Source organism: Geotrypetes seraphini, chromosome 3, assembly GCF_902459505.1.
Source record: "Geotrypetes seraphini chromosome 3, aGeoSer1.1, whole genome shotgun sequence".
NCBI lineage: Eukaryota > Metazoa > Chordata > Amphibia > Gymnophiona > Dermophiidae > Geotrypetes > Geotrypetes seraphini.
This window is the reverse complement of record NC_047086.1, coordinates 82,186,721-82,210,569: the sequence shown is the minus strand read 5'-3', so window position 1 is coordinate 82,210,569 and position 23,849 is coordinate 82,186,721. Positions and strand designations below refer to the sequence as shown.

Genomic DNA, 23,849 nt, shown 5'->3' with positions numbered 1-23,849 from the left:
CCATAGCCGCCTCCTCACCTGGGCTCTCTGTGGTTGGCAACAGTGTCTGCTCCTCCTCAACCCTCTCTACATCTTGCCCTTTCCATGGTTGAAGAGAATGGCTCCTCCCTTTACCTTCTTGCCTCCCCTGCAACTGATTCAGGGCTCTATCTTTAAGCGTGTCATAGCCTCACCCCTCTCTCTTAGGGAAGGGGAAGAGCTGTAGCTCTCTTGGGAGCTGAGCCTAGCTTTTTAGTAGTTTTATGCTGGTACGGTACATTCTGCTGGGTGATACTGGGCTCATACCAATCCTGCTCTGTCTCACTGTCTGAGGGGTAGTCAGCCAATTTCAGATCTTTACTGCTGAGCTGGTCAGCTCTTCTGATCAGGGTCCATGTTGTATTCTTTCTTTTCCCTAAGACAGGGATCTCAAAGTTTCAAGTTTAATAAAATTTTGATGAATCGCTTAATCATAATTCTAAGTGATGTACATAGTGATAAAATTACAAAGTTTTAGGAAACAATACAACGCATAAAAAGAGCTAAGTCTTACAAGACTCTTGACAAACTTGAGGGCCGTAATCCAGTCGGGTTTTCAGGATTTCCCCAATGAATATGCATGAGATCTATGTGCATGCACTGCTTTCAATGCATATTCATGGGGGAAATCCTGAAAACCTGACTGGATTGCGGCCCTCAAGACAAAGCCAGGGCTGGGAGTGGGTTTGTCACAGTCTGCCCCAGTTAGTCACTGCAGTTCACATTGTCTAGTTGTAGACTGTGTTACAGTAAGATTGGTGACACACCAGCTATTTAGAAATAACCTTATAACCCTTTCTAGATGGATGAACATTAGTTACTCTCTTTTGTGGGTCCTCTGAAATTTCTTTGTATTATGGAATGTGTTCCCATTAACTTTTCTGGTAAATACCAAACTGAAAATATTTTTGGACCTTTATAGAGAGACAGACTGACCAAATTCAGTCCTGTTGATTTAATCTCCAAAGTAGTTTGCTTGTTACCCAAATCTACCTGATTATAGTTGGCTAATTAACCCCCCTCCCTTTTTACAAAACCGTAGCATGGTTTTTAGTGCCGGCCGTGGCAGTAACAGCTCCCACACTCATAGGAGTTTTATGAGTGTCGGAGCTGTTACCGCTGTGGCTAGTGCTAAAAACTGTGCTACAGTTTTGTAAAAGGGTGGGTAAATGTGCTAAGGAGACTAAGGCTTCCCAAACTATTTCACATGAAGTGATTCTGAATTAGCTTTATTCTTTCCACTTAGTATATTATGGGGGCAATTTTATAAGTGCCACAATGCAGGACCCTTTGTGAATTCTACAATGGCTTCTAGTTTCTAGAGGCCATTATACAATAATGCACAACTCAACATTTAAAATGCAGGTGTATTCTTAAATATTGTAATTTTGTAGTATTCTATAAGTTCTGTGTGTAAGTGTTGGACACACCCCTGTACCTCCTAAATGCTTAGTGCCAAATAGGCACTTAGGCATGTGACTGTTACATTCATGTCCTGAAGTGCTAGTTTTCATAATCAGCACACAAATGGCACTTACATTTAAGCCTTAAGGTTATAGAATTAGGGGCTGTATGCCCTATTTTACATAATTCATTGAGATTGGAATTGAGACGTCATGGAGAAGGGGTCTGCATACTGCCAAGAGGTCTTGAAAAAGGGTTCATTGTTACGTTTGGGGGTGGGTGAGCAAGGTGGGATATGGATTCTTGAGCTATCACGGGGAAAGGGACTGGGATTTGTATACTGTCTTGTTGTGGTTGCACATTCAAAGCAGTTTACTTATTTTGTACCCAGGGCCATGGAGGATTATGTGACTTGCCCAGGATCAAAAGGAGCAGCACTGGGATTTGATCCCACAACCTCATGGTGCTGAGCAGGCAGCTCTGTCACTAGGCTACTCCTCACCATGGGGGGTTTGGAGGCGGGTGGGAAAGAGGTCGAGGGGCATGGGGCTAGAGGTCATGTGGTATTTTGGATGTTGGGCAGTGTTTCAGGGTTAAGGGGTGCTGTGGTCTTTAGCACTTTCCCCTTACTTTAGACTCTAGTTCTTAACAGAGAGCTGGTGTACGTACGTACATGCTTCAGAGCAGGTCCAAAAGCCAGTGTAACCGTCTTTTCCTATTGTTAATTGTCCAGTGTTTGGGGTATGTGCAAACCATGCCCCACCACATCACATTTTAAATCGCTGTGGCTCAGGGGCTATATACATCCAAATAACAGCTTTCTAAAGATGTGGTGACAGGAAGTCCTGCCCACCTAGAAGTGCCCCAGCTGATCCTCTCGCTGAACTCGTGCTGAATTGTGCCCACCCAGATGTGCCTCTACTGCTCTTCAAATTCAAAGCTACTTGCAGCGCAATTTTGGTTTACATTTCAGTCTCACCCTGACTCCTGTTGTGTTCCCTTCCAGGCTGATCCTCTTGCTGAACTCCCACCCCGAAGTGCCCCTGTCCTCCGCTTCAAACTCGAAGCTACTTGCGGCACATGCCTAAGGTGCGCACACAAGGAGCAGCGTGTGCTTCTTTGTGTGTGCCTGAGTGCGCACCCTCTCCCCAATCAAATATGCCTGTCATATGTGGTATGACATTTGCATCAGTATCACTGCTGCATTCCATTTATCCCTATTACCAAGGTAAGATGTCTTATTCCTGTCCCATTATCAAATTCATCTACTATTTCTACCCCTATATCCACCCCCTCTCAAATGCTCTTAATGTTCTTTATATTTGCAGTAAACATCATCTGATAAAAGATCTTATCCTAACAACGAAAACTAGACTGCCTTACAGTTCTCATCTAGTGAACAGGCTTATGTAGCTCAGGCCTATCCCCCTGGTTATCTTTCCCTCCAGACTTCCTGCAAAAACCGCTGCGTTGGGGTATTGCTTTAATATATGCTCAGCGCCTTATTACTGCTGTTACTACTATTTATCACATATATATATATATATTTTATTTTTTTTTTAATTTATTCAATTTTCTATACCGTTCTCCCAGGAGAGCTCAGAATGGTTTACATGAGATTATTCAGGTACTCAAGCATTTTTCCCTATCTCTCCTGGTGGGCTCACAATCTATCTATTATGGGGGCAATGGGGGGGATTAAGTGACTTGCCCTGGGTCACAAGGAGCAGCGTGGGTTTGAACCCACAACCTCAATATATAGCACTGAAAGGCTTATGTAGTGCTTTATTTTGACATTTAAAAGATGGTTTCTGCTCGGAAGAACTTACAAGCTCTATTTTGGTTCACTCCACCAGAGGATCATGATGTGCCCAGATAGCTACAACTAAAATTATCTTTAATATATCCCTACCCTATCAAATTACTCACTTTTATGGACACATTTCTGTTTACTACTCCATTGAGATTACTGAAATCCACTTATCTCCTCTTACATGACTTCTATAAATTGTTAAAAACATGTATAATCTAAAAGATGTCACCATCTGGCATAATAGTAAATTACAACTTGTTGATACCCCAATGTTCATGAATAAACCCATAATTTATGATCTCTTTCACAGCTTATAATCAATCATAACCTACCTTCCATGGAACACTTTTTGAAAACACGTAAGGTATCCCCTTTCCACCATCTAATTGGTTAATTATCAAGGATTATCTCATGTGCACTACTTCTTCTCACTATATCCAATTCCAAAAACTTTTCCTTGTTCACCAATACTGTACTCCTTAGTAACAAAAAAGCCTCAAAAATTTATAAGAAACTTCTAGAGCATAATACTAATTTTAATGCTCAATTGCAAAGCTATTGGGAAGCAGAATTTGACATTCAGCACACAAACATTGACTGGATGACTTTTTGGAAACATTCCTCCCGTCCAACGTTAGTAGCATCCATATCTCAATCTACCTTCTTATTATGCATAAAGCTTACTGGACTCCAGTTAAATTTGCTAGAGTAGTGAAAAATGATAAGCTTAATCTATGCTGGTCCTGTTCTTCAGATTTAGACTCATTATCCCACACCCTTTTTCACTGTCCAATGCTCATCCATCTTCTTCATTGACAAAATACGATCCATCTTCTCCATTGACAATTCAACGCCCATCACCTACAAAACTATTATATTAAGATCGCTTAATCCGGATCTCCACCTGTCTGATGAACACACTAAACTCTTTGATACAACGATTGCTTTAGCAATTCACATAGTTGTCTGTCATTGGAAAGATAACTCCCAACTGCATGCTTGTGAATGGTGGAATTACATATGTTCCATAAGAAAATATGAAATATTTTAGCATCAACAAACCAAACAACTCCATTTCCACAAAACATGGGCCCCTTTAGATACTTTTTGTGATAACGTTTGATTTGTTTACACCTACTATATACTGTTTTGTCATGGATTATCAATACATGTTACTTACAAAATGCGACAATTTTATGTTTTTGTTTCTGATTATTATTTACTATTCTCAAAAAGCTCAATAAAGATATTAAAAAAAGAAAAGAAACGCTGACTCATGAAACATATTTCATGGAGGTGTTATATACAGATGACTACATACTCATTCTATAAAGGTCATTGACTTTGACATGGTATACTTTATATATAGAGGGTCACATGAATGTCAGTACTATCTGCGTAGGTTGCAATGTTACATAATGTATGAAAGGAAATGCACGGAGCTCCGTATACCCTCTGTGATAAAATGTTACTTATTTACTAAAAGTGATGAAACAACGTGCTAAGTGGTTATTCTGAAAAGATTTTCCAAATTCAGTATTTGAAATTGCTCAAACTCTAATTAACGTTTTCTGTGTATACTTCCCATGTTTTCATAGGCTGCATCAAATTCCAGTAGGCCACAGGTTGCCCATCCATGTACTTGGAAGTGTAGGTTTCTTCCAGCACAGGCTAGGGCAGTAGGGACTTGTTTGGCATATACGCTTTTTTTTTCAGAACTGGAAACAGAAGATGAGGATTTGCTGGAAGCGTAGGGTTTGGCAGTTTCTTTTCCCAGAGTTTGGGTAGTAGGCTGGTGTTCATTCCTCAGCTGACATATTACATGTTAAGGCTGAATAGATCAAATTAGCTAGGCAACCTGTAAAATGTGTTCAAACAATACAACAGTGAAGATATGTTCCTGATATATGCTCTACTTTACTTCGGAGACAGCCCGCTTGTTTGGGGGCCCTGCAGGGATCGGATGCATCTGCGGGAAGGCGGTCTGATCCGTTGTGCTGCCTGCCACCTGCCTTGTGGCAAAGTGGTGCGATTGTTGGCAGCATCATCGATTCTCTGTTTCTTTACAGGTGGTATAGCGGAGGTCCAGGGATCACGGCAAATTGGCCTTATTGGAGGCAGCTGACCAGACCAGATGATTCCAGCTGCTGTCTGCCGTCGAACACGGACATGCTTTGTTTTTATTTCTCCTTATTAACTGAATCTTATTTTTTTCTGATTTATTTTGAGTTTATCTTTTTGCTGATTCATGTTGAATTCTTGCTTAATTATTTTACCTGTTAATTCTTGCTTAATTAATTTACCTCTCCCTTTTAAAATTTTATTTCTTCAACATTTGGAACTTTATTTATTTCTACAATTGTTAGTATATGTTAAGAAATGTTTAATATGGTGCTTTAGTAAGATTGTGAGCCTTTTGGGACAGATAGGGAAGTTTTAAGTATAGAATGACACGGTGACGGTTTACCCGCGGCCACCGCATTTAAGCCGCGGGTCACCGCCGAAAACGGGGAAGAAAACTAGCAGTCGCTGCGGTGACGGGGACAAGGCCATTCACCGACCGCGGAAACGGTGAACAGGTTTGTCCCCGCGGGCCAATGTACCCCCTTCTAGGAACCGCTATTTACCTGTGTTTCACCGTGCTCCTCATTTGTCAGATCAACCCTTCCTGCCAATCGCAGCAGAAGGGTACCCAACCCCTCCTGCCGGTCCTCCCAATGGCCTCCCCTAAGATCGCCGGCAGGAGGGTACCCAACCCCTCCTGCTGGACCCCCCCCCCCCCAACGAACCCTCCCACCCCGGAACCCCCTTAGTCTTACTTTCCAAGTTGGACCGGACAGCTCCTCGCTCGTCTGGCCAGCAGGCCTGCCTCCGTCCAAATGAGGCGGGCCCGCCCCTCCCCTCCCCTGCCTCCCAATGGCCTCCCCTAAGATCACCGGCAGGAGGGTACCCAACCCCTCCTGCTGGACCCCCCCCCCAACGAACCCTCCCACCCCGGAACCCCCTTAGTCTTACTTTCCAAGTTGGACCGGACAGCTCCTCGCTCGTCTGGCCAGCAGGCCTGCCTCCGTCCAAATGAGGCGGGCCCGCCCCTCCCCTCCCCTGCCTAACCCACAGGATCCTAGGGCCTGATTGGCCCAAGCACCTAAGGCCCCTCCTATAGCGGGAGTGGCTTTAGGTGCCTAAACCAATCAGGCCCTAGGATCCTGTGGGTTGGGCAGGGTAGGGGCGGGCCCGCCTCATTTGGACGGAGGCAAGCCTGCTGGCCATACGTGTGAGGAGCCGTCCGGTCCAACTTGGAAAGTAAGACTAAGGGGGTTCCGGGGTGGGAGGGTTCGTTGGGGGGGGGTCCAGCAGGAGGGGTTGGGTACCCTCCTGCCGGCGATCTTAGGGGAGGCCATTGGGAGGACCGGCAGGAGGGGTTGGGTACCCTTCTGCTGCGATTGTCGGGAGGGCCGTTGGGGGGGTCTACAGGAGGGGTTGGGTGCCCTCCTGCCGTGATCGCTGGGGGGAGGGGAGACTTGCAGCCGTAGCCGCGGTCACTATGCTAATCACGGCAGCATTTAAAGTACATGTCGTGTTTGTTTTTGCATTGCTAGCCCCAGGGGTGGTGGAAGATTAGTGATTGAAAAACTGTATGAAAAATAACTATTTTAAATTTAGTGATCAAAATGTGTCAGTTTTGAGAATTTTTATTAATTAATTTTTTCTCTGCGTGTTTTGTTTTTGTATAGTTATTAACTAAGTTTTAAAGTTTTAAAGAATGTTTCCTTTATACGTAAATAAAGAAAAGTGAATGGGATTGCAGTGGCGGTGACGGGGCGGTGAATGGGGTGGCAGTGGCGGTGACGGGGCGGTGAAGAGGATGGTGAGACGGGGATGGGGCGGTGACGGGGATGGTGAGACGGGGACGGGGCGGTGACGGGGATGGTGAGATGGGGACGGGGCGGTGACGGGGACCAATTTTTTCACCGTGTCATTCTCTAGTTTTAAGCACCTAGTGTTAACCGCCTTGATCTGGCAATAAATGTTAAGAAAGGTGGTATAACAAATAAACTAAACGTACACACATTTCCCTTTGGCAAATAGTGCCTGATTGGACCCAGTCAGGGCTAGGGGCTCCAGTCCAAGCCAGAAAGTAAATATGGGATCTGAGGCCTATCCAAACACTGTAATAAATGAAGCCTAGCTTGTAACTTGTCAGTCAGGACAGGCACTGGTGTGGTGGTACACTTACTTCATGCCACCGCTCACTGTGTGGTATTCTTTTTTTTTTTTTTTATCACTGTGTGGTAATCTAAAGTACATTTTTTCTTTCACATTACATAGGAGTAAAGCATCAGGACAGATTGTTAAGACACAGCCATTGAACAACAAAACACATATGTACCTGATTTATTCTGTAGTATAAGGAACTTTATTTAATGTACATAGTCTGCCAAATATACAATTTTAAAAATAAACTTTCAAAAAGAAAAGAGAGCAAATGGATTATTTCTATACCAGCTTCAGACACTGAGTGTTAAAACTATCACCCTCTTTGACAGCAACGGCCTCTAGCAGAGCCTGTTTCTTTTGCATACTGCGAGAGGACTCCAGCTCGTACATGGTGGTCAGATTGAAAAGGACGCTTTCGTGGAGGTAGTGCTTGGGGTCCTGCTGAACTAGTCCTTCTAACTGTCGCAAAGAATCCTTGAGTTTGCCCAGGTAAAGCAGGCAAACAGCAGCATTGTTATTAGCCTAGTGGAAAGCAAACAATTGTGTCTTAAATTCATGCATGCAATTTAATTACTTACCCTGTGGTAATAACTCTGATGCTCATAGAATTCCTATGAGCATTGGTGCTTTTACCACTGCAACCAGTGGTAAAAACCATGCTACAGTTTTATAAAAGGGAGGTGTGGTTAATGAGCCAATTAGCACCATAATTGGGTGCTATCAAATATTGGCCCTAATTGGCAATAATTGGAATTTACTCACCTAGTGCTATAGTCACTATTCCATAAAGATGTGCATATAAATTTTTCTGCACAAATCTAAAAAAGGGGCATGAGCATGGGTGGGTTGGGGTGTTTCTAAGAACACATGAATTGCCATACTGGACAGACTGAAGGTCCATCAAGCCCAGCATCTGATTTCCAACAGTGGCCAACCCAGGTCCCGAGTGCCTAGCTAGATCCTAAGTAGTAAAACAGATTTTATACTATGAATAAGTAGTACATTTCCCCAAGCCATCTCAATAATTTGCATGCAGTGTTACAGAATTTGGGAGATCTTTATACCAGGGTTCAGCTGGTATAAATCCTCACACACAGACCTGGTGCCCAACTTAGAGCAGCATTTCTAGAATGGCGCTTAGTGGGATTTTCTGGTGCCTAAATTTGGGTGCCATTTACAAAATTGAGTCTAAAACGTAACAGTTCATTCTCTGATCTACCAAATTCTTTAAAACATAAAAAAGGATTTGAAATGTTAGAACTTAAATACAGTAACTAAGAATTCATTGCCCTCATCACAGCAGAATACTCTCCTGCTATGTTTTCTGTCTAATAAGACTTTTATATAACATATAACTTGCAGTAAAGTAAAAGAAAGATTATGTTCTTATCTCAATAATCTTCTTTCTTGTAGATAGGTGTGTCATTCTGGACAAGTGGGTAGTGGAATCCAAACCCACATGCTGTACAGAAGGTATCAATCACAGTTTTCAACTCACCCTTCTTCCCCAATGGAGTGTGCTGCCCCCCTTTGGTTTGAGGAAGTGCAACAGAAACTGATATGGCAGGCACACGCCAAAAACAAGGCTGCTGTTGCTGCTTTAATTCCCAAGGCTAAGGCCTTGAACTATCTTTTAAGAATCACTCTGCAATCCCATGAATCCTTCAAAACTATGCCTCCCTCACTCAGCAGGGAGGTGTGTTTAATCACCTGGGCCACCAGATAGTCTACTTTGTACTGTACAAACAATTGTTGACATTCCTGAGCCATGGGATACAACCTGGACATGGTTTTAGCCTCCCTTTAAAGGTCCTTCTGGAGCATTCCAATGCTCTGTGACTAGGACATTAATATTAGGATGCCAGGGAAAGGATGACACTTCATATCACTCATGACTGAAGACTGTGCAGTAGAGCTGGATGGAGATTCTAGATTTAATTCCCTCAAGGATTCTGTAATAATCTCCAGCAACATTGTGGACTTGAACAAGCAGTGCACAGATGGGTTCTCTCCCTGATCAAGTGCTGCCACGTCCTCTTGACTACCAGTCCCTAGCTGGGACCCCGGTCTCCCATCAAGGAAGCATCATTCTGTGTCAGTAAAGGCATAGACCCAGACTCCCCAACATCCCGATCTCTTTCAGACTGGTCCCCTGCATCTTGAACAGTACCCTGTTCTGAGGGGCGTGTACTCAATGAGGGAAAATCCCCTTGCACGGCCTCTGGGGAGTCTCCAAACAGTGCAGAAGAATCTTGGCAGCTTAGATTAGCTTTCCACATGAGACTCACAAAATCAGGAGCAAAACCCTGACGAGTCAGCCCTGAGACCCCCCCCCCCTTAGGGGACTCTACCTTCCTCCTCTTGTGCATTTAGCCAAGTTGCAGACCTGGGGCTCTGAGGGATTTTCTCCCCTGTCATGACCCCTGGTGGTTCTCTGGCCCTAGAGACATCGGGGGGAGGGGGGCTAAACCCAAGGCTCTTGCCCCCCTCATGTATTCCGCAAAATGTGGCACACAGACATTCCTCAGATGATCATCCAGTGCAAATCTGGCAAGATATGGGGGTAAAAGGGTTTGAGGGGTCCATTACAACCGATTTTGAGCTGAATCAATGGGTTTTGAGGCAGATGGAGGCCTTTAAATAAAATTGGGAAATCCAAGATAGCCACCAAGGCAGCATTTTGGCGCCCAAAAATGGAAAAGCAGCCAAACTAAACCCCAGATTTCACTGAATAGGGGTTGTTGCTGAAGGGAACCCTCTGGGCAGCCTTAGAAACCCTCAAAAATTTAGTTTCAGCCCCCCCCCCCCCGCTCCCAAAGGCTGAAACTGTGTGTACTCACTGTGCCATGCTGTGCTGTAAAGGTGCCAATGTCTGCTTCAGCTCAGAAGGGGAGCTGGTTCCTGGAGAAGAATACTGCCTCAACAGAATGTTCAGTTTCCAAAAAATGCTGAAATATTCGGGCTGCCAGCTGGAGCGAAACAAAGCTAGACCTCTAACTCCACTGAACTGTACACATGAAGGAGGGAGGCAACATGAAGACAGCACCCTGAAAGTCCCCCCAAAGGATCACTGTAGGTGCCAAATCAGCCGCTCAAGCTTCTGAAAATCAGGGGGCAAGCTAGCTCTGAGAGGAATGGTCCCCAAGCTCCTTAAATATTATGCAGGCTGACAAAGCAGGTACCACAGAGAGACTGGCCTGCCAGCTGCAAATACCAAGTTAGCTTCTTCTCCCAAACAGAGTTGTCCCAGAAATACTGGGAACTCTGGAGCACTGAAAACCTCCAGAAAAAAAAAATAAGAAAATTTTAAACAAAGCAGATCATACACATACCTTACTGCAAGCGTTCAAAAGGAAAAACTGAAGAGGGCAGCACACTCCATTGGAGAAGGAAGAGAAGTTGAAAACTTTGATTGAAACCTTCTGTACAGTGTGTGGATTTGGATCCGCTACCCATTTGTCCAGAATGACACACCTATTGCACTAGAATGCATGTTAATTCATAGTAATCAGTAATGTATCTTAGTAACTATAACACCGTACCTTGCAATTTGAACCAGACTACATTTTCCAAGTCAAAGCACATCTACAGTGTAACAGAAATGTCAAGAGAGCATATATATTACAATAAAGCAAATTTTAACACTAATTCTAAAGTTTGGAAATGGAGATTTCTCAGTGATAAGATGAGACAGTTCAATATGGAACTAAATATTTAAAATCTCCCTTTATGGTGTGTTTAGCTAGAGCACCTACTTCTGAGGGTGCATTCATCTGTTTATTACATTGTATTACATTAGTGATTTCTATTCCGCCATTCCCTTGCGGTTCAAGGTGGATTACATCCAAACTAAAACAAAAATTACATTCAAAATTTGAAGGAATAGAATAAGCGATGACATAGAATTTTTTAAGGTAATATATATTGGGTAAAGAGTTACCAAAGGGAAGTGGAGGTCTTTAGGAGATAAGAATAGGGTGAAATTATGGGTTTTTGATAACGTTTGGTAGATAAAAGAGTATTAGAGAGATCTAAGGGTAAATAGAGTGTTGGATATTGGGTTGGGATTGGTTGTGCTGGATAGGTTTTATGTGTTTTTTTGAAGAGTATGGTTTTAATATCTCTCCTGAAGGCTTTGGAGTCTGTAGTCGAAGATAACAGAGTGGTGATTTGTCTGTCCAGTTTAGCTGCTTTGGAGGCTATTAGATTATCATAAAGTTTTTTTCGTTTGACATCTTTGGATGATGGGTGAGTGAATAGTGAGTGGGATCTTCTGTGTCTGATTGAGGAGGATTGATTTAGTCGGTTATTCCAGTAGGTTGGGCTTTCTCCGTTGAGAGCCTTGTAAAGTAAGCAGTAGAATTTGAAGTACACTCTCGCTTCTATTGGAAGCCAGTGCGAGTCATGGTATGCCTCTGTGATATGGTCATATTTTTTTTAGGAAATAGACAAGTCTCAGGGCTGTATTCTGTATTGTCTGCAATTGCTTTATCATGGCCGCAGAAAAGGTAGGTATAGTATGCTGCAGTAGTCTATCATCCCAAGGATAAGAGATTGTACCAATAGTAGAAATTGCTTCTTTTTGAAGAATGTTCGGATTTTTCTTAGATTTCTCATGGTCATGAACGATGCCTTTATTATTTTGTTAATTTGGGGTTGCATGGTGCAGCCTCTGTCAATTGTGACTCCTAGCAATTTTAGTGTAGGTTGTATTGTATTGAGATCGAGTTTATTACAAGATTAGTTAATGTTGGAGTTTTGTTGTTTTCTAGTAGGATGAAATTTGTTTTGTCAGGGTTAAGTTTTAATTTGTGCTCTGTCATCCAAATTGCAACTGAATCGAGAGTTTTGTGTATTGTACTTGTCATGACGGGTTCTGGTTGGTCGAAGGGTAGGAGAATAGTGATGTCATCTGCGTAGCTGTATGAAATTATGCCATGATTATCTAGGTAGTAACTGAGGGAGGCTATGTATATATTGAATAGTGTAGGTGATAGGGGTGATCCTTGGGGAACTCCGCAGAGGTTGGACCATGGTTCAGATTTTTCTTGCATTGTTTTGACTCTGTAAGTTCTTGATTGTAGGAATCCTTTGAACCATGCAAGTACTTTGCCTGAGATTCCTATTGAATCGAGAGTTTGTAGAAGCATGTCGTGGTGTACCAAGTCGAAGGCTGCAGAAAGGTCTAGTTGTATCAGCAGGATTTTCTTGCCTGTACAGAGGTGTTGTCTTGCAGTGTCCATTAGTGTTCCTAGTAGTATCTCCGTGCTGTATTTGGCTCTGAATCCCGATTGTGTGAGGTGGAGTATGTTGTGATTCTCTAGGTAAGAGGCTAAAGTTTTTGCTACGAGACCTTCCATCAGTTTGATGTACAATGGTATTGAGGCAATGGGTCTGTAGTTGGATGGTTGGTCTTTTGCTCCTTTAGGGTCCTTTAATATCGGAGTTATTATGATTTCACTGAGTTCTTGTAGGAAATAACCATCTAGTAGTGATGAGTATATCCATTGTAGAAGTAGGAAGCGGAATAATATGCTTGAGTTTTTCAGTAGGTATGGGGGGCAATGGTTGAAGTCACAGACTGCATGGCTGTATTTATTATAAAGATTTGACACACAGCTCCTGATTGGATAAGGCCCAACTTAGTGCAGGAAGAGGCGGTTGGAGCATACCACGAGTGATTTCCTGCACTCCAGCTGCTCTCTCCTGCCTCTCCCGTTGCCCTCTCCAGTCTCCCCCATGAAAAACTGTATTTGTGGTTTTTCAAGATTCGCGGGGGTTCCTGGAACGGAACCCCTGGGAAAATCGGGGGAGTACTGTATAGACATAAGAACATAAGCAATGCCTCTGCTGGGTCAGACCTGAGATCCATCATGTCCAGCAGTCCACTCACGCGGCGGCCCAACAGGTCCAGGACCTGTGCAGTAATCCTCTATTTATACCCTTCTATCCCCTTTTCCAGGAGGAAACTAAACACCAGTACCGTACTCTGCCCTATTATGTCCTCTGGAAGTGCATTCCAGGTGTCCACCACATATTGGGTAAAGAAGAACTTCATAGCATTTGTTTTGAATCTGTCCCCTTTCAACTTTTCCGAATACCCTCTTGTTCTTTTATTATTTGAAAGTTTGAAGAATCTTTCCTTCTCTACTCTCTCTATGCCCTTCATGATCTTATAAGTCTCTATTATATCCCCTCTTCTCCGTGGAAAAGAGACCCAGTTTCTCCAATCTCTCAGCGTATGAAAGGTTTTCCATCCCTTTTATCAGACGTGTCGCTCTCCTCTGAACCCTCTCGAGTAACGCCATATCCTTAAGGTACGACGACCAATATTGGACGCAGTATTCCAGATGCGGGCACACCATCGTCGATACAACGGCAGGATAACTTCTTTCATCCTGGTTGTAATACCCTTCTTGATTATACCTAGCATTCTATTTGCTTTCTTAGTGGCCGCTGCGCACTGTGCCGTCGGCTTCATTGTCTTGTCCACCATTACCCCCAAGTCCCTTTCTTGGGTACTCTCAGTCAATAACATCTCTCCCATCATATAGTTGTACCTCGGGTTTCTGCTTCCCACATGCAATACTTTACATTTCTCAGCGTTGAACTTCATCTGCCATCTTGTCGCCCATTCCCCTAGTTTTTTCAGGTCCCTTTGCAATTCTTCGCAGTCATCTTTAGTCCGAGCTCCACTAAATAGTTTGGTGTCGTCCGCAAATTTTATTATCTCACACGTTGTCCCTGTTTCTAGATCATTTATGAATATATTAAATAGTAGCGGCCTGAGCACCGAGCCCTGCGGAACACCACTCGTGACCCTCCTCCAGTCCGAGTAGTGGCTCTTCACCCCTACCCGCCAACCAGTTTTTGATCCATGTATGCACATTTCCGTCCACCCCATGGTTCTTCAGTTTCCAGAGTAGACACTTGTGAGGCATCTTGTCAAATGCTTTTTGGAAATCAAGGTATACGATGTCTATGGGGTCTCCTTTGTCCATCTGTTTGTTGATTCCTTCGAAGAAGTGCAATAAGTTAGTTAAGCACGATCTCCCCCTGCAGAAACCTTGTTAGCTTGGTATCAGAAGTTTTTTTCTTTCATCAGTGCTTCCGCCATTTTCCCCGGAACCGAGGTCAGACTCACCGGTCTGTAGTTTCCCAGTTCACCTTTTTAAAGATGGGTGTGATGTTGGCTATCTTCCAATCCTCCAGTATTACGCCTGTTTTCAGGGATAGGTTGCAAACTTGCTGCAATAGTTCCGCTATCTCCTCCTTGAATTCCTTCAGAACCCTTGGATGGATTCCGTCTGGACCCAGGGATTTGTCAGTTTTTAGTTTTTCTATCTGCCTGCGCACATCTTCAAGGCTCACTTCCATGGATGTTAATTTTTCTGCTTGATTTCCATTGAAGAATTGCTCAGGTTCCGGTATGACTTACAAATACAGACTTAGTGGACATAAGGTGGTTTAAATTGCAGCATTTCCAGTGTAGATATACTAGGAAGTGAAATAGCTTTCTTTGCAGATGGGTGCATCTTTGTTGTCAGAGAAAGTGGTAGCAATTCAGGTTATATTTGCGGTGGCATGCGAGTTTTAGCGAGATTCCGTTTGGTATATTAGGTGGTGTCTTTGGGATTCTATCCGTCCGGGGTGTAGACATGGGTCTTCAAGGAGCTGGATTTGTAAAGAGGAAGGTTTTCACAGCTTTTATGAAGTTCCAAAGACTGTCTAATGATCTAATGGATGGGGGGGATGATGTGCCACATTCTGGGTATGTAATGAGAATATGAGCATCTTTATAATAATAATAATAACTTTATTTTTCTATACCGCCATAGTCAGGCGACTTCTAGGCGGTTTACATTGTAAGAAGGCTGGACATTCAGCGAATAACAAAAGGTTAATACAATACAATAAGTCTACTTACAATACCGAACAATGAGTCTCAATACAATACAATACAATACATTACTATGAGTCTAAATACAATACAATACAGTAAGTCTAAGTACAATACCATACAATGAGTCTAAATATTAAACAATAATCTAAAAGGGAAACTTACGTATTAATTGGAGTTCTATGGATAGTGAGTACCTGAATGCTTTGGTACTAACATATTAAGTGGAGTTCTATGGGTAGAGAATACCTGAATACATGAAAGGAGCTTCTTGAGAGAGAGAAAAGGCGTTTACAGCGGGGAAGTCCTAGTGGGGGAGGGGACAGTTTTAGTCAATGAATTTGGCGAAGAGGGCGGTTTTGATCGCTTTTCGGAATGCACTGTATGTCAGATTGGGTTCGTTTATGTAGTTTTTCAGCCAAACTTGCTGTCTGTTCGCTTGGAACTTAAAGGTTCTGTCCAGGTATGATTTGTATCTGCAGCCTGTAATCTTTGGGTATGCAAAGATGTTTTTGTTTCTGGTTGTACGGGTGGGGTTGTATAGGATGAAGTGAGATTGTAGGTAGGAGGGAGCTAGTCCCCAGGCTTGCCTGAAACAGGTGCAAGCAAATTTGAATAATATTTGAGCTTCTATTGGTAGCCAATGTAGCTTTTTATAGTAGGGGCTGATATGGTCACTTTTTCTTAGTCCGAAAATTAGGCGAACGGCGGTGTTTTGAATTAGTCTCAGTTTTTTTATTGTTTTTTGTGGGATACCCAGGTAGATGATGTTGCAGTAGTCCAGGATGGATAGGATCAGTGCCTGTACCAGCAACCTGAATGATGTTGGATCAAAGTATTTTTTTATGGTCCTTAGTTTCCATAGCGTGAAAAAACATTTTTTCACTAGTGAGTTTGTGTGGTCAGTCATAGTTAGGTGTGTGTCTAGAGTGATACCGAGTATTTTTATGTTTTTGGATATTGGGTATTCGTGATTGTTTATTTTTATCGATGTTCTTGTAATTTTGTCATTTGGACTAGCCAGAAAGATTTTTGTTTTCTCTGCGTTTAGTTTCAGTTTGAAATTGGTGGTCCATTTATCGATTTCGGTCATTATGTTTGAGAGGTTGTCTATAATTTCTTTTGTGATGTCGTTTAAGGGGATTAGAATGGATATGTCGTCTGCGTAAATGTAATGTATTAAGTTTAGTTTTTGTAAGAGGTGGCCTAAGGAGGCGATATAGATATTGAAAAGGGTGGGCGATAGTGGGGAACCTTGAGGCACGCCTGACAGGTTTTTCCATGGTTTGGAGTAGTTTCCATTGCTGATTACTCGGTAGGATCTGTTTGTTAGGAACTCTTGGAACCATTTCTTTGCCTTTCCAGAAATTCCCATTACTTCAAGGCACAGATTTCATGGTCCACCAGGTCGAACGCGCTGCTGAGGTCTAATTGTAGAATCAGTGCGCTTTTGCCTTTGCTAAAGAGATCACAGAGGTGGTTCAGTAAGGAGGCTAAGACAGTTTCTGTGTTGTATCCTTTCCTGAATCCTGATTGGTGTTCACTAAGGATGTTAAATTTGTCCAGGTAATTTACTAGTTGAAGGTTGACCAATCCTTCCTGTATCTTTGTGAAAAGGGGAATGCTTGCTATGGGTCTGAAATTGGATGTCAGTGCTGAAGAGGTTTTCTGATCTTTAGGGATTGATGTGATTAGTATGTGACCCATTTTTTGGTTTAATGTTCCGCTTGTAAGGGTGGTTGTTAGCCATGCGAATAGTTCCTTTTTAAATTCTGGAAGGGCAACTGTCATAATTTTTAGGGGACATGCGTCAAGTAGACAGTTAGATTTGGTGAACTTGTTGAATAAATTTAGGAACTGATGCCAGTTTGGGTATTCGAGGTGGTCCCATATCATGTCTCCTCTGGTGTCTTGGTCGTGGGGTTCGAGGTATTGAAGAGCATTTGTTGTGGTTGAGGGTAGAGTTGCTCTTAGTTCAGCGTCTTTGGGCTGTCTCAGACTTGAGTGAGCAGCCTAGTGGCAGGACCAGCCATTTTTCTGTTTGGGATCTCAGTGATCGGTTGGGGACGTAATTTTGAAGTTTTGATGCTATGTAGTTTGGTGTCATTTTGAGGAAAGTCTTGAAAGCTAGCATTAAGGCTTTAAAGGTGCATCGTTTTTGGATAGGTAGCCAGTGCATAGATGTTAGTGCAGAGGTGACATGGTTGCACAGCCCAAATTTTTTAGGAGTCGGATTGCAGCGTTTTGCACACCTTGTAGATGGGAGAGTGTTTTTGCTGGTAAGCCCACTAGTAGAGAGTTGCAGTAATCTAAGTGGGATATTACAAACGCGTATAGTAGCTGGGAGAAGTCATTTTCTGAAAAGTAAACACGGATGCATTTTAGTTGGCGGAGGTAATAGAAGGATGAAGATCCTAAATTTGATACATGGTCTGAGAGCGACAGGTTTGAGTCGAGAGTCACTTCTAGATCTCAGAAAGTATTATTGAAACCCTCCTTATCGGAGCCAAAGCCTCTCGATTACGGAGTGCCTCATGGTGCACTAAGGTCTGTGAATACACACTGACATACAGGGCTGTTTCTGCTGTCTTCATGTTTTGGATAAATGGGAGTAAAAGGAAATGGACAAGAGAAGGAAGAAGAGTGAAAGTTGGTTATTTTGATATCATCATGTGTGGTTACATGAATTTTGAAATATTTAGGGCAGCACTGTTCTATCCTTCCTAGAGGAATATTTAGGGTTATATTTTGTAAGTAAAAAAAGAGGATCTGCCCCTGCCCCAGCCTACCCTATCCTGTCCTAGCCCCGCCTCCACACAAACCTCATCTCCTCTCCTTCTCTTGCTTCCCTTGTACCCCCCCAACCATGGAATGGTACCTCTCTAGTGGCAATAGGGGTTGGGAGCCATTTCAATTGCAGTCCCTTTGTGGGTAACGGTGGTCCCAGAGTAGGAGCTCCTGTTACAAGCTGCTGTGTGTTGGTCTGGCACTGGCTGGAGGTGGCAGGAAAGGCCCCAGCTCTGCTTGAGCTCAGAACCATATCTGGAGGGCATGAACACATGCTCAGAGGCCCTCCAGATGTGGCCGCACGCTCAAGTAGAGCTGGGGCCATTCATGCCACTTCTATCCAGTGCCAAATGAGCCTACAGCAGCATGCAACACATGGTGGGACTGTGATTCATGCAGCTCCCACCCGCAGGTGACCCCTGCTGCCCACCTGAAGATAAAAATAATATTCAGGCTGTCCAAAACCCAGATAAACTGCTGAGTTTTAGAAAACTGTCCGGACACCCGGGTAAATCCAGACATATGGTAACCCTACTTAAAAGGATATTTTAAAGCTCTACTTCCACCAGAAAGATTTGTAATCAAGACACTGCAGTGCTGTTTACTACTATTTCATGCAGGCATCATGAAAACATGCATTGTGAGACACAGTCCAAATATCAAAAAACCTACTCAGGAAAAACTTGAAAGGAAGATAAATAGAAACATGGCAAGCAACCCATACATTTTAAAACACAGTTTACTACAGAGTCAATCAGCAATCTTCTTAAACATATCCTACGTAGAACAGGAGTCTTACCACAGCATTAGTTGGGTCCATTGTAAGAATTTCTGTGTAGGACTTGTGAGCCTCTGAAAAGTTGTTCTGTCCAAGAGAAAGAAATGCCCTGGAACATAAATGCATTATCCACTGTATTATTACACATGCATTTATAAATAGTGCATTTAAACTCCTGATTCTATATCATCTCAAGCAGATAACAGATACAGGCGGAATGTTCTAAAATTGCCGTTAAAATCTTGTGGGTTGCTGTGGGGCCGGTAAATGTCTGATTTGAAGATCTAATCTAATCTTTCCTTTTATATACCGTATCATCCCCATTTATCATGAAGTTTGACACAGTTAAAATAAGATATAGATTAGCCAATCTACTAATCAAATTACATTTTAAACAAATACATTTTAATTGTACTTAACTGTAAAGGTTAACCATTCCAGAAAGCAGTGAAAATAGAGGAAACAGAACGAGAAACAGAACGAGTAACCAACCTTTTAGGTTGAACACTCTTGACTGAGTTTTTATAAAAATATTATGACAGATGCACAACCAGTAATCTGTCAGATGGGAGCCATGATCATTTTCACCCCTGGGCCTAATGGATCAGTTTCCTAATCTCATGCATGAACTGAGTCTCTTTCATTTGAAAGGAAACTCTGCAATGCGAGGGAATAGGATGAAGTTAAGAGGTGACAGTCTCCGGTGTAATCTGAGGAAATACTTTTTTCCAGAAAGGGTAATAGATGCATGGAACAGTCTCCCAGAAGAGGTGGTGGAGACAGAGACCGTGTCTGAATTCAAAAGGGCCTGGGATAGGCATTGGGATCTCTCAGAGAGAGAAAGAGATAATGGTTACAGCGGATGGTCAGACTGGATGGGCCATTTGGCATTTATCTGCCGTCATGTTTCTATGATTATTCATTCAAAGATAAAATTTTCCCAAATAACTATCTCTTTGGGGACTTTTATAAAGCTGTGGTAAACACTAATGTGTGCTTATGGCAGGTTAAAATGCACTACTCTGGGGCACACTCAGATGTCTCACAGCAGATTTTGCATGTCTGCATGCTATCCGTGCACTAAAAAATAGTCTTTATTTTTTAGCATTGGGATGGATATGAGCATGTAGATTAGGCATGTTCTACACTAATTGGTTAGCACAGCTACATTGCCGTTAGTTAACCAATTAGTGTGTGATTAGCATGTGACCCTATAGGCCCTGATTCTATACACAGTGCTTAAAAGATAGGTGCCAAGGAACATGGTGCATAGAAACATAGAATATGACGGCAGAAAAGGACCGGCGGCCCAACAAGTCTGCCCACTCAAGAACCCTCCCTCCCTCGAGAATCTATCTTTAATCATACCTCTGTAGCAACCCCACCTGTTTGTTCCATCGTCTCTTGAAGTTGAGAGTGTTACTGGCCTCAACTACCTGACGTGGAAGACCATTCCATCGATCAATCACCCTTTCGGTGAAGAAATATTTCCTGGTGTCCCCATGAAACTTCCCCTCCCTAAGTTTTAGCGGATGTCCTCTTGTCACGATATCTAGGGACTCTCCCCCAACCAGTTTATTTGTTACCCAGTCAAAAAAGCTCATCAGGTTGGATTGACAAGACCTTCCCTTCGTAAAGCCATGCTGGTGGGGATCCCTTAATCTTTCATCGTCCAGAACTGTGTCCAATCTGTTTTTAATCAGCGTTTCCATTAGTTTACACACTATTGATGTGAGACTCACGGGTCTGTAATTTTCAGCCTCTAACTTGCCATAACATAACATAACATTATACTTATAGACCGCGTTATACTTATAGTTCTACGCGGTTTACAAAAGATTATAAACATTAAACATAATTGTATATTTGAATAAGTCAGCTAGTCAGGTATTTAGTATTTGCATCCCTTTTTGTGGAGCGGAATAACGTTGGCAATTTTCCAGTCCAAGGGAACTTTTCCCTTGCTTAGGGAAAGATTGAAAATCTCTGTTAACGGTTCCGCCAGGACATCTCTCAATTCTCGAAGTATTCTGGGGTGTAGATTATCCGGGCCCATAGCTTTGTTAACTTTTAGCTTTGATAGCTCTTAGTAGACATTGCTCGCGGTAAATTCAAAGTCCCAGACAGGGTCCTCAGAGCTCCCCTTTGTCTGTAGCTGAGGTCCAGATCCTGGTGCTTCACAATTGAAGACTGAGCAGAAGTAGTTATTGAGTAGTTCTGCTTTGTCTGCGTCCGAGTCTACAAAGTTGCCATCAGGTTTTTTTATGGGCCCAATACAGCTTGTGTTCTTCCTGTCACTGACGTACTTAAAAAAGGATTTATCCCCTTTTTTAACCTGCCTAGCTATATTTCTTCCATCCAGAGTTTGGCCTCCCTGACTGTCGTTTTAACTTTCCTAGATTTTGCCAGATAGGTTTCTTTAGCTTCCGGTCATTGAGACTGTTTGTAGGTTACGAAAGCTTTTTTCTTTTTTTTACTAGTTCTGAGATCTCCGCAGAGAACCACTGTGGTCTAATTTTCCTGCTTCATTTACTCATGGTTTTTATGTATATGTTGGTTGCTTCTTGCAGGGTTGATTTCAGAGCCGACCACAGTACCTCAACACTGTTTGTTGTGCTTTGGTTTTGCAGCTTTTTGTAGACATAGTTTCCCATGCACTGAAAATTGGTTCTTTTAAAGTTTAGGACCTTAGTCTATGTATTTGACCTAGTGGTTCCTTTCTTCAGGTAGAACCACACCATGTTGTGGTCGCTGGAGCCCAAGGTTTCTCCCATCGATAATTCTGTGACGCTGTCTCCGTTGGTGAGTAACAGGTCCAGGATTGCCTGATCCCTGGTGGGTTCTAATACAATCTGCTTGAGGTGTACTTCCCGCATGGAGGCTAGTAGCCTCTTGCTGCCGCTGGTTGTAGTGGAAAGTTTGTTCCAGTCTACATCGGGCATATTGAAGTCTCCCAAAAGCACTGTGTCTCCACGCAGTGTTATGTTCTCAATGTCTTCAATTAGTTCATCATCCGCATCATCCTTTTGTCTTGGTGGTCTGTATACAACACCAAGATACAGGCATTTGTTATTGCCCCTGGCAAGGTTCACCCAGAGGGATTCTCCTGTGTACTTGATGTCTGTGATTTTAGTAACTTTGATGTCTTCTCTAATGTATAGAGCTACTCCTCCTCCTGATTTGCCTTCTCTGTCACGACGGAGTAAGTTGTATTCTGGTATGACCATATCCCATTCGTGGGACTCCGAGAACCATGTTTCTGATATCGCCACCACATCAAGGTCTGCATTTCTTATTTCCCGTTTCCAGTTCCAGAATTTTATTGCCTAAGCTACGGGCATTAGCATACAAGGCTTTCCATTCTTTCTGTTTGCATGGAGTATTTTCTGTCCGAGATAATTTGTCCCCTTCAATCTTGTCCTTGTCACCCTTATTATTGCCTTTGTCCCCTTTAGTATTCACTCGATTTGTTACCTCAGACCCCAAGATGGAGTCTCCGTCTCTCGCTCTGTCTCCCTCTGTATTGACGCAAGATAATTTGCTTTCCTTGATCATGCCTTTGTCTCCTCTGGTATTGTCTCTGTCCCCTTTGGTATATACGTGATTACTTACCTCTAATCTAATCTAATCTAATCTAAACCTTAGGTTTGTATACCGCATCATCTCTACATTCGTAAAGCTCGACACGGTTAACAAGAGTTAGGGTAGAAAGGAACTCCAGTGGAGGGAAGAGGCAAAATGAAGAGAAAATTTAGAGGACTAGATTAACCAGAGAGAGAGGAGGAGTTATATTTTTGAGAATAACCAGGTTTTCAACCTCGGGTTCCAAGATGGAGTTACTTACCCTACTAGTGTGAGAGTGGGTCCCCTCCCCCGGCTCACCTAGTTTAAAGCCTTCTGGAGCAGGTGAGCCAGGCGTCCCAGGACATTCTTCCCTCTTCTGGTTAGGTGAAATCTAACTGGTCTCTGCAGTCCCTGAAGTGCCTCTCCGTGGTCCTGGAAGCCGAAGTTCATCTCTTTGCACCATCCCATTTGTTTATCCTCTGGATCCGTTCTTCTCTAACTCTCCCCTTGTCTCTTACTGGTAGAATGGATGAGAAGACCACCTGCGCTTCCAGCTGCTTCAGCTTCTCACCAAGAGCTCTAAAGTCTTCCGGTATCTTCTCCAGTGCGTTCCTGACGGTGTCGTTTGTCCCAACGTAGATGAGGAACATTGGGTGGTGGTCTTGGGGGCTTGATTATTTTTCCTAGGCAGGTAGTCACATCTCGGATCCTGGCTCCTGGTAGACAGCAAACCTCTCTTGATTGTAGATCTGGTCTGCATATCGGTCCTTCGGTTCCCCGCAGCATAGAGTCCCCAATGACAACCACTCTGCGCTTCTTGGGGGGGGGGTGCTGATTTGTTGCTTCTTGAGTTGGGGTCGTCTGCCGGGTTTCAAGCTTACACTCCTGGATGTCCTCCTGAATATCCTCCTGAGTTCCGCTGGCAGGTGTTTCCTGTAGTAGCTGAAATCTGTTGCTCAGGGTGATCTGCGGTGTCGATGTGAGGCTGCTGTGCTTGCTTGAAGATAACCATGAGGAGGACTGCCTTCTATGTTTGCTTGCAGAGGTGACTAGTTGCCAGGTGTCATCGTCTCGAGTCTCTTCTTGTACCCCAGTTGTTACTTCCAATGCTGCATGTCTGGTCTGTTCGTGTGTCTTGAGGATGGACCTGTCTTTGTGCACTTGCTCGGAGAGTAGAGACAGTTCTTGGAGGACTTCATCGATGAACGCCTCGCCCTCCTGGATACTTCTTAGCCGCCGCACTTCTTCCCTCAGACTCATCAGTTCTTGCAGGATGTCTCCGTTGGGGAGTTGCTGGGTGTCCTCTTTTGTCTGCACAGAGACCGAAGTCTTCAGCTGGGGCACAGCTTCGGTCTGCACAGAGACCT

The 23,849-nt window shown here is 43.3% G+C and overlaps 2 protein-coding genes across 5 annotated transcripts in view; one reads left to right on the top strand and one right to left on the bottom strand.

Moving 5' to 3' along the window:
• ADI1 (acireductone dioxygenase 1) overlaps window positions 1-5,652 on the top strand; it is a 39,132-nt gene extending 33,480 nt beyond the window's left edge. The window contains exon 5 of one of the 2 annotated variants that reach the window (XM_033935625.1): window positions 5,305-5,652. In XM_033935625.1, the coding sequence (XP_033791516.1) occupies window positions 5,305-5,518 (214 nt within the window). In that variant the 3' untranslated portion in view covers window positions 5,519-5,652. Of the gene's footprint in view, window positions 1-2,428; window positions 2,705-5,304 lie in introns of those variants that run through there. The other variant, XM_033935626.1, reaches the window with a different exon arrangement.
• A 1,970-nt stretch (window positions 5,653-7,622) lies between these two features.
• Window positions 7,623-23,849, bottom strand: part of TRAPPC12 (trafficking protein particle complex 12) — a 237,879-nt gene continuing 221,652 nt past the window's right edge. For all 3 annotated transcript variants that reach the window (XM_033935617.1, XM_033935619.1, XM_033935618.1), the window contains 2 exons: window positions 18,940-19,027; window positions 7,623-7,975 (listed from right to left, as the gene is read on the bottom strand). In XM_033935617.1, the coding sequence (XP_033791508.1) occupies window positions 7,733-7,975; window positions 18,940-19,027 (331 nt within the window). In that variant the 3' untranslated portion in view covers window positions 7,623-7,732. The remainder of the gene's footprint in view (window positions 7,976-18,939; window positions 19,028-23,849) is intronic.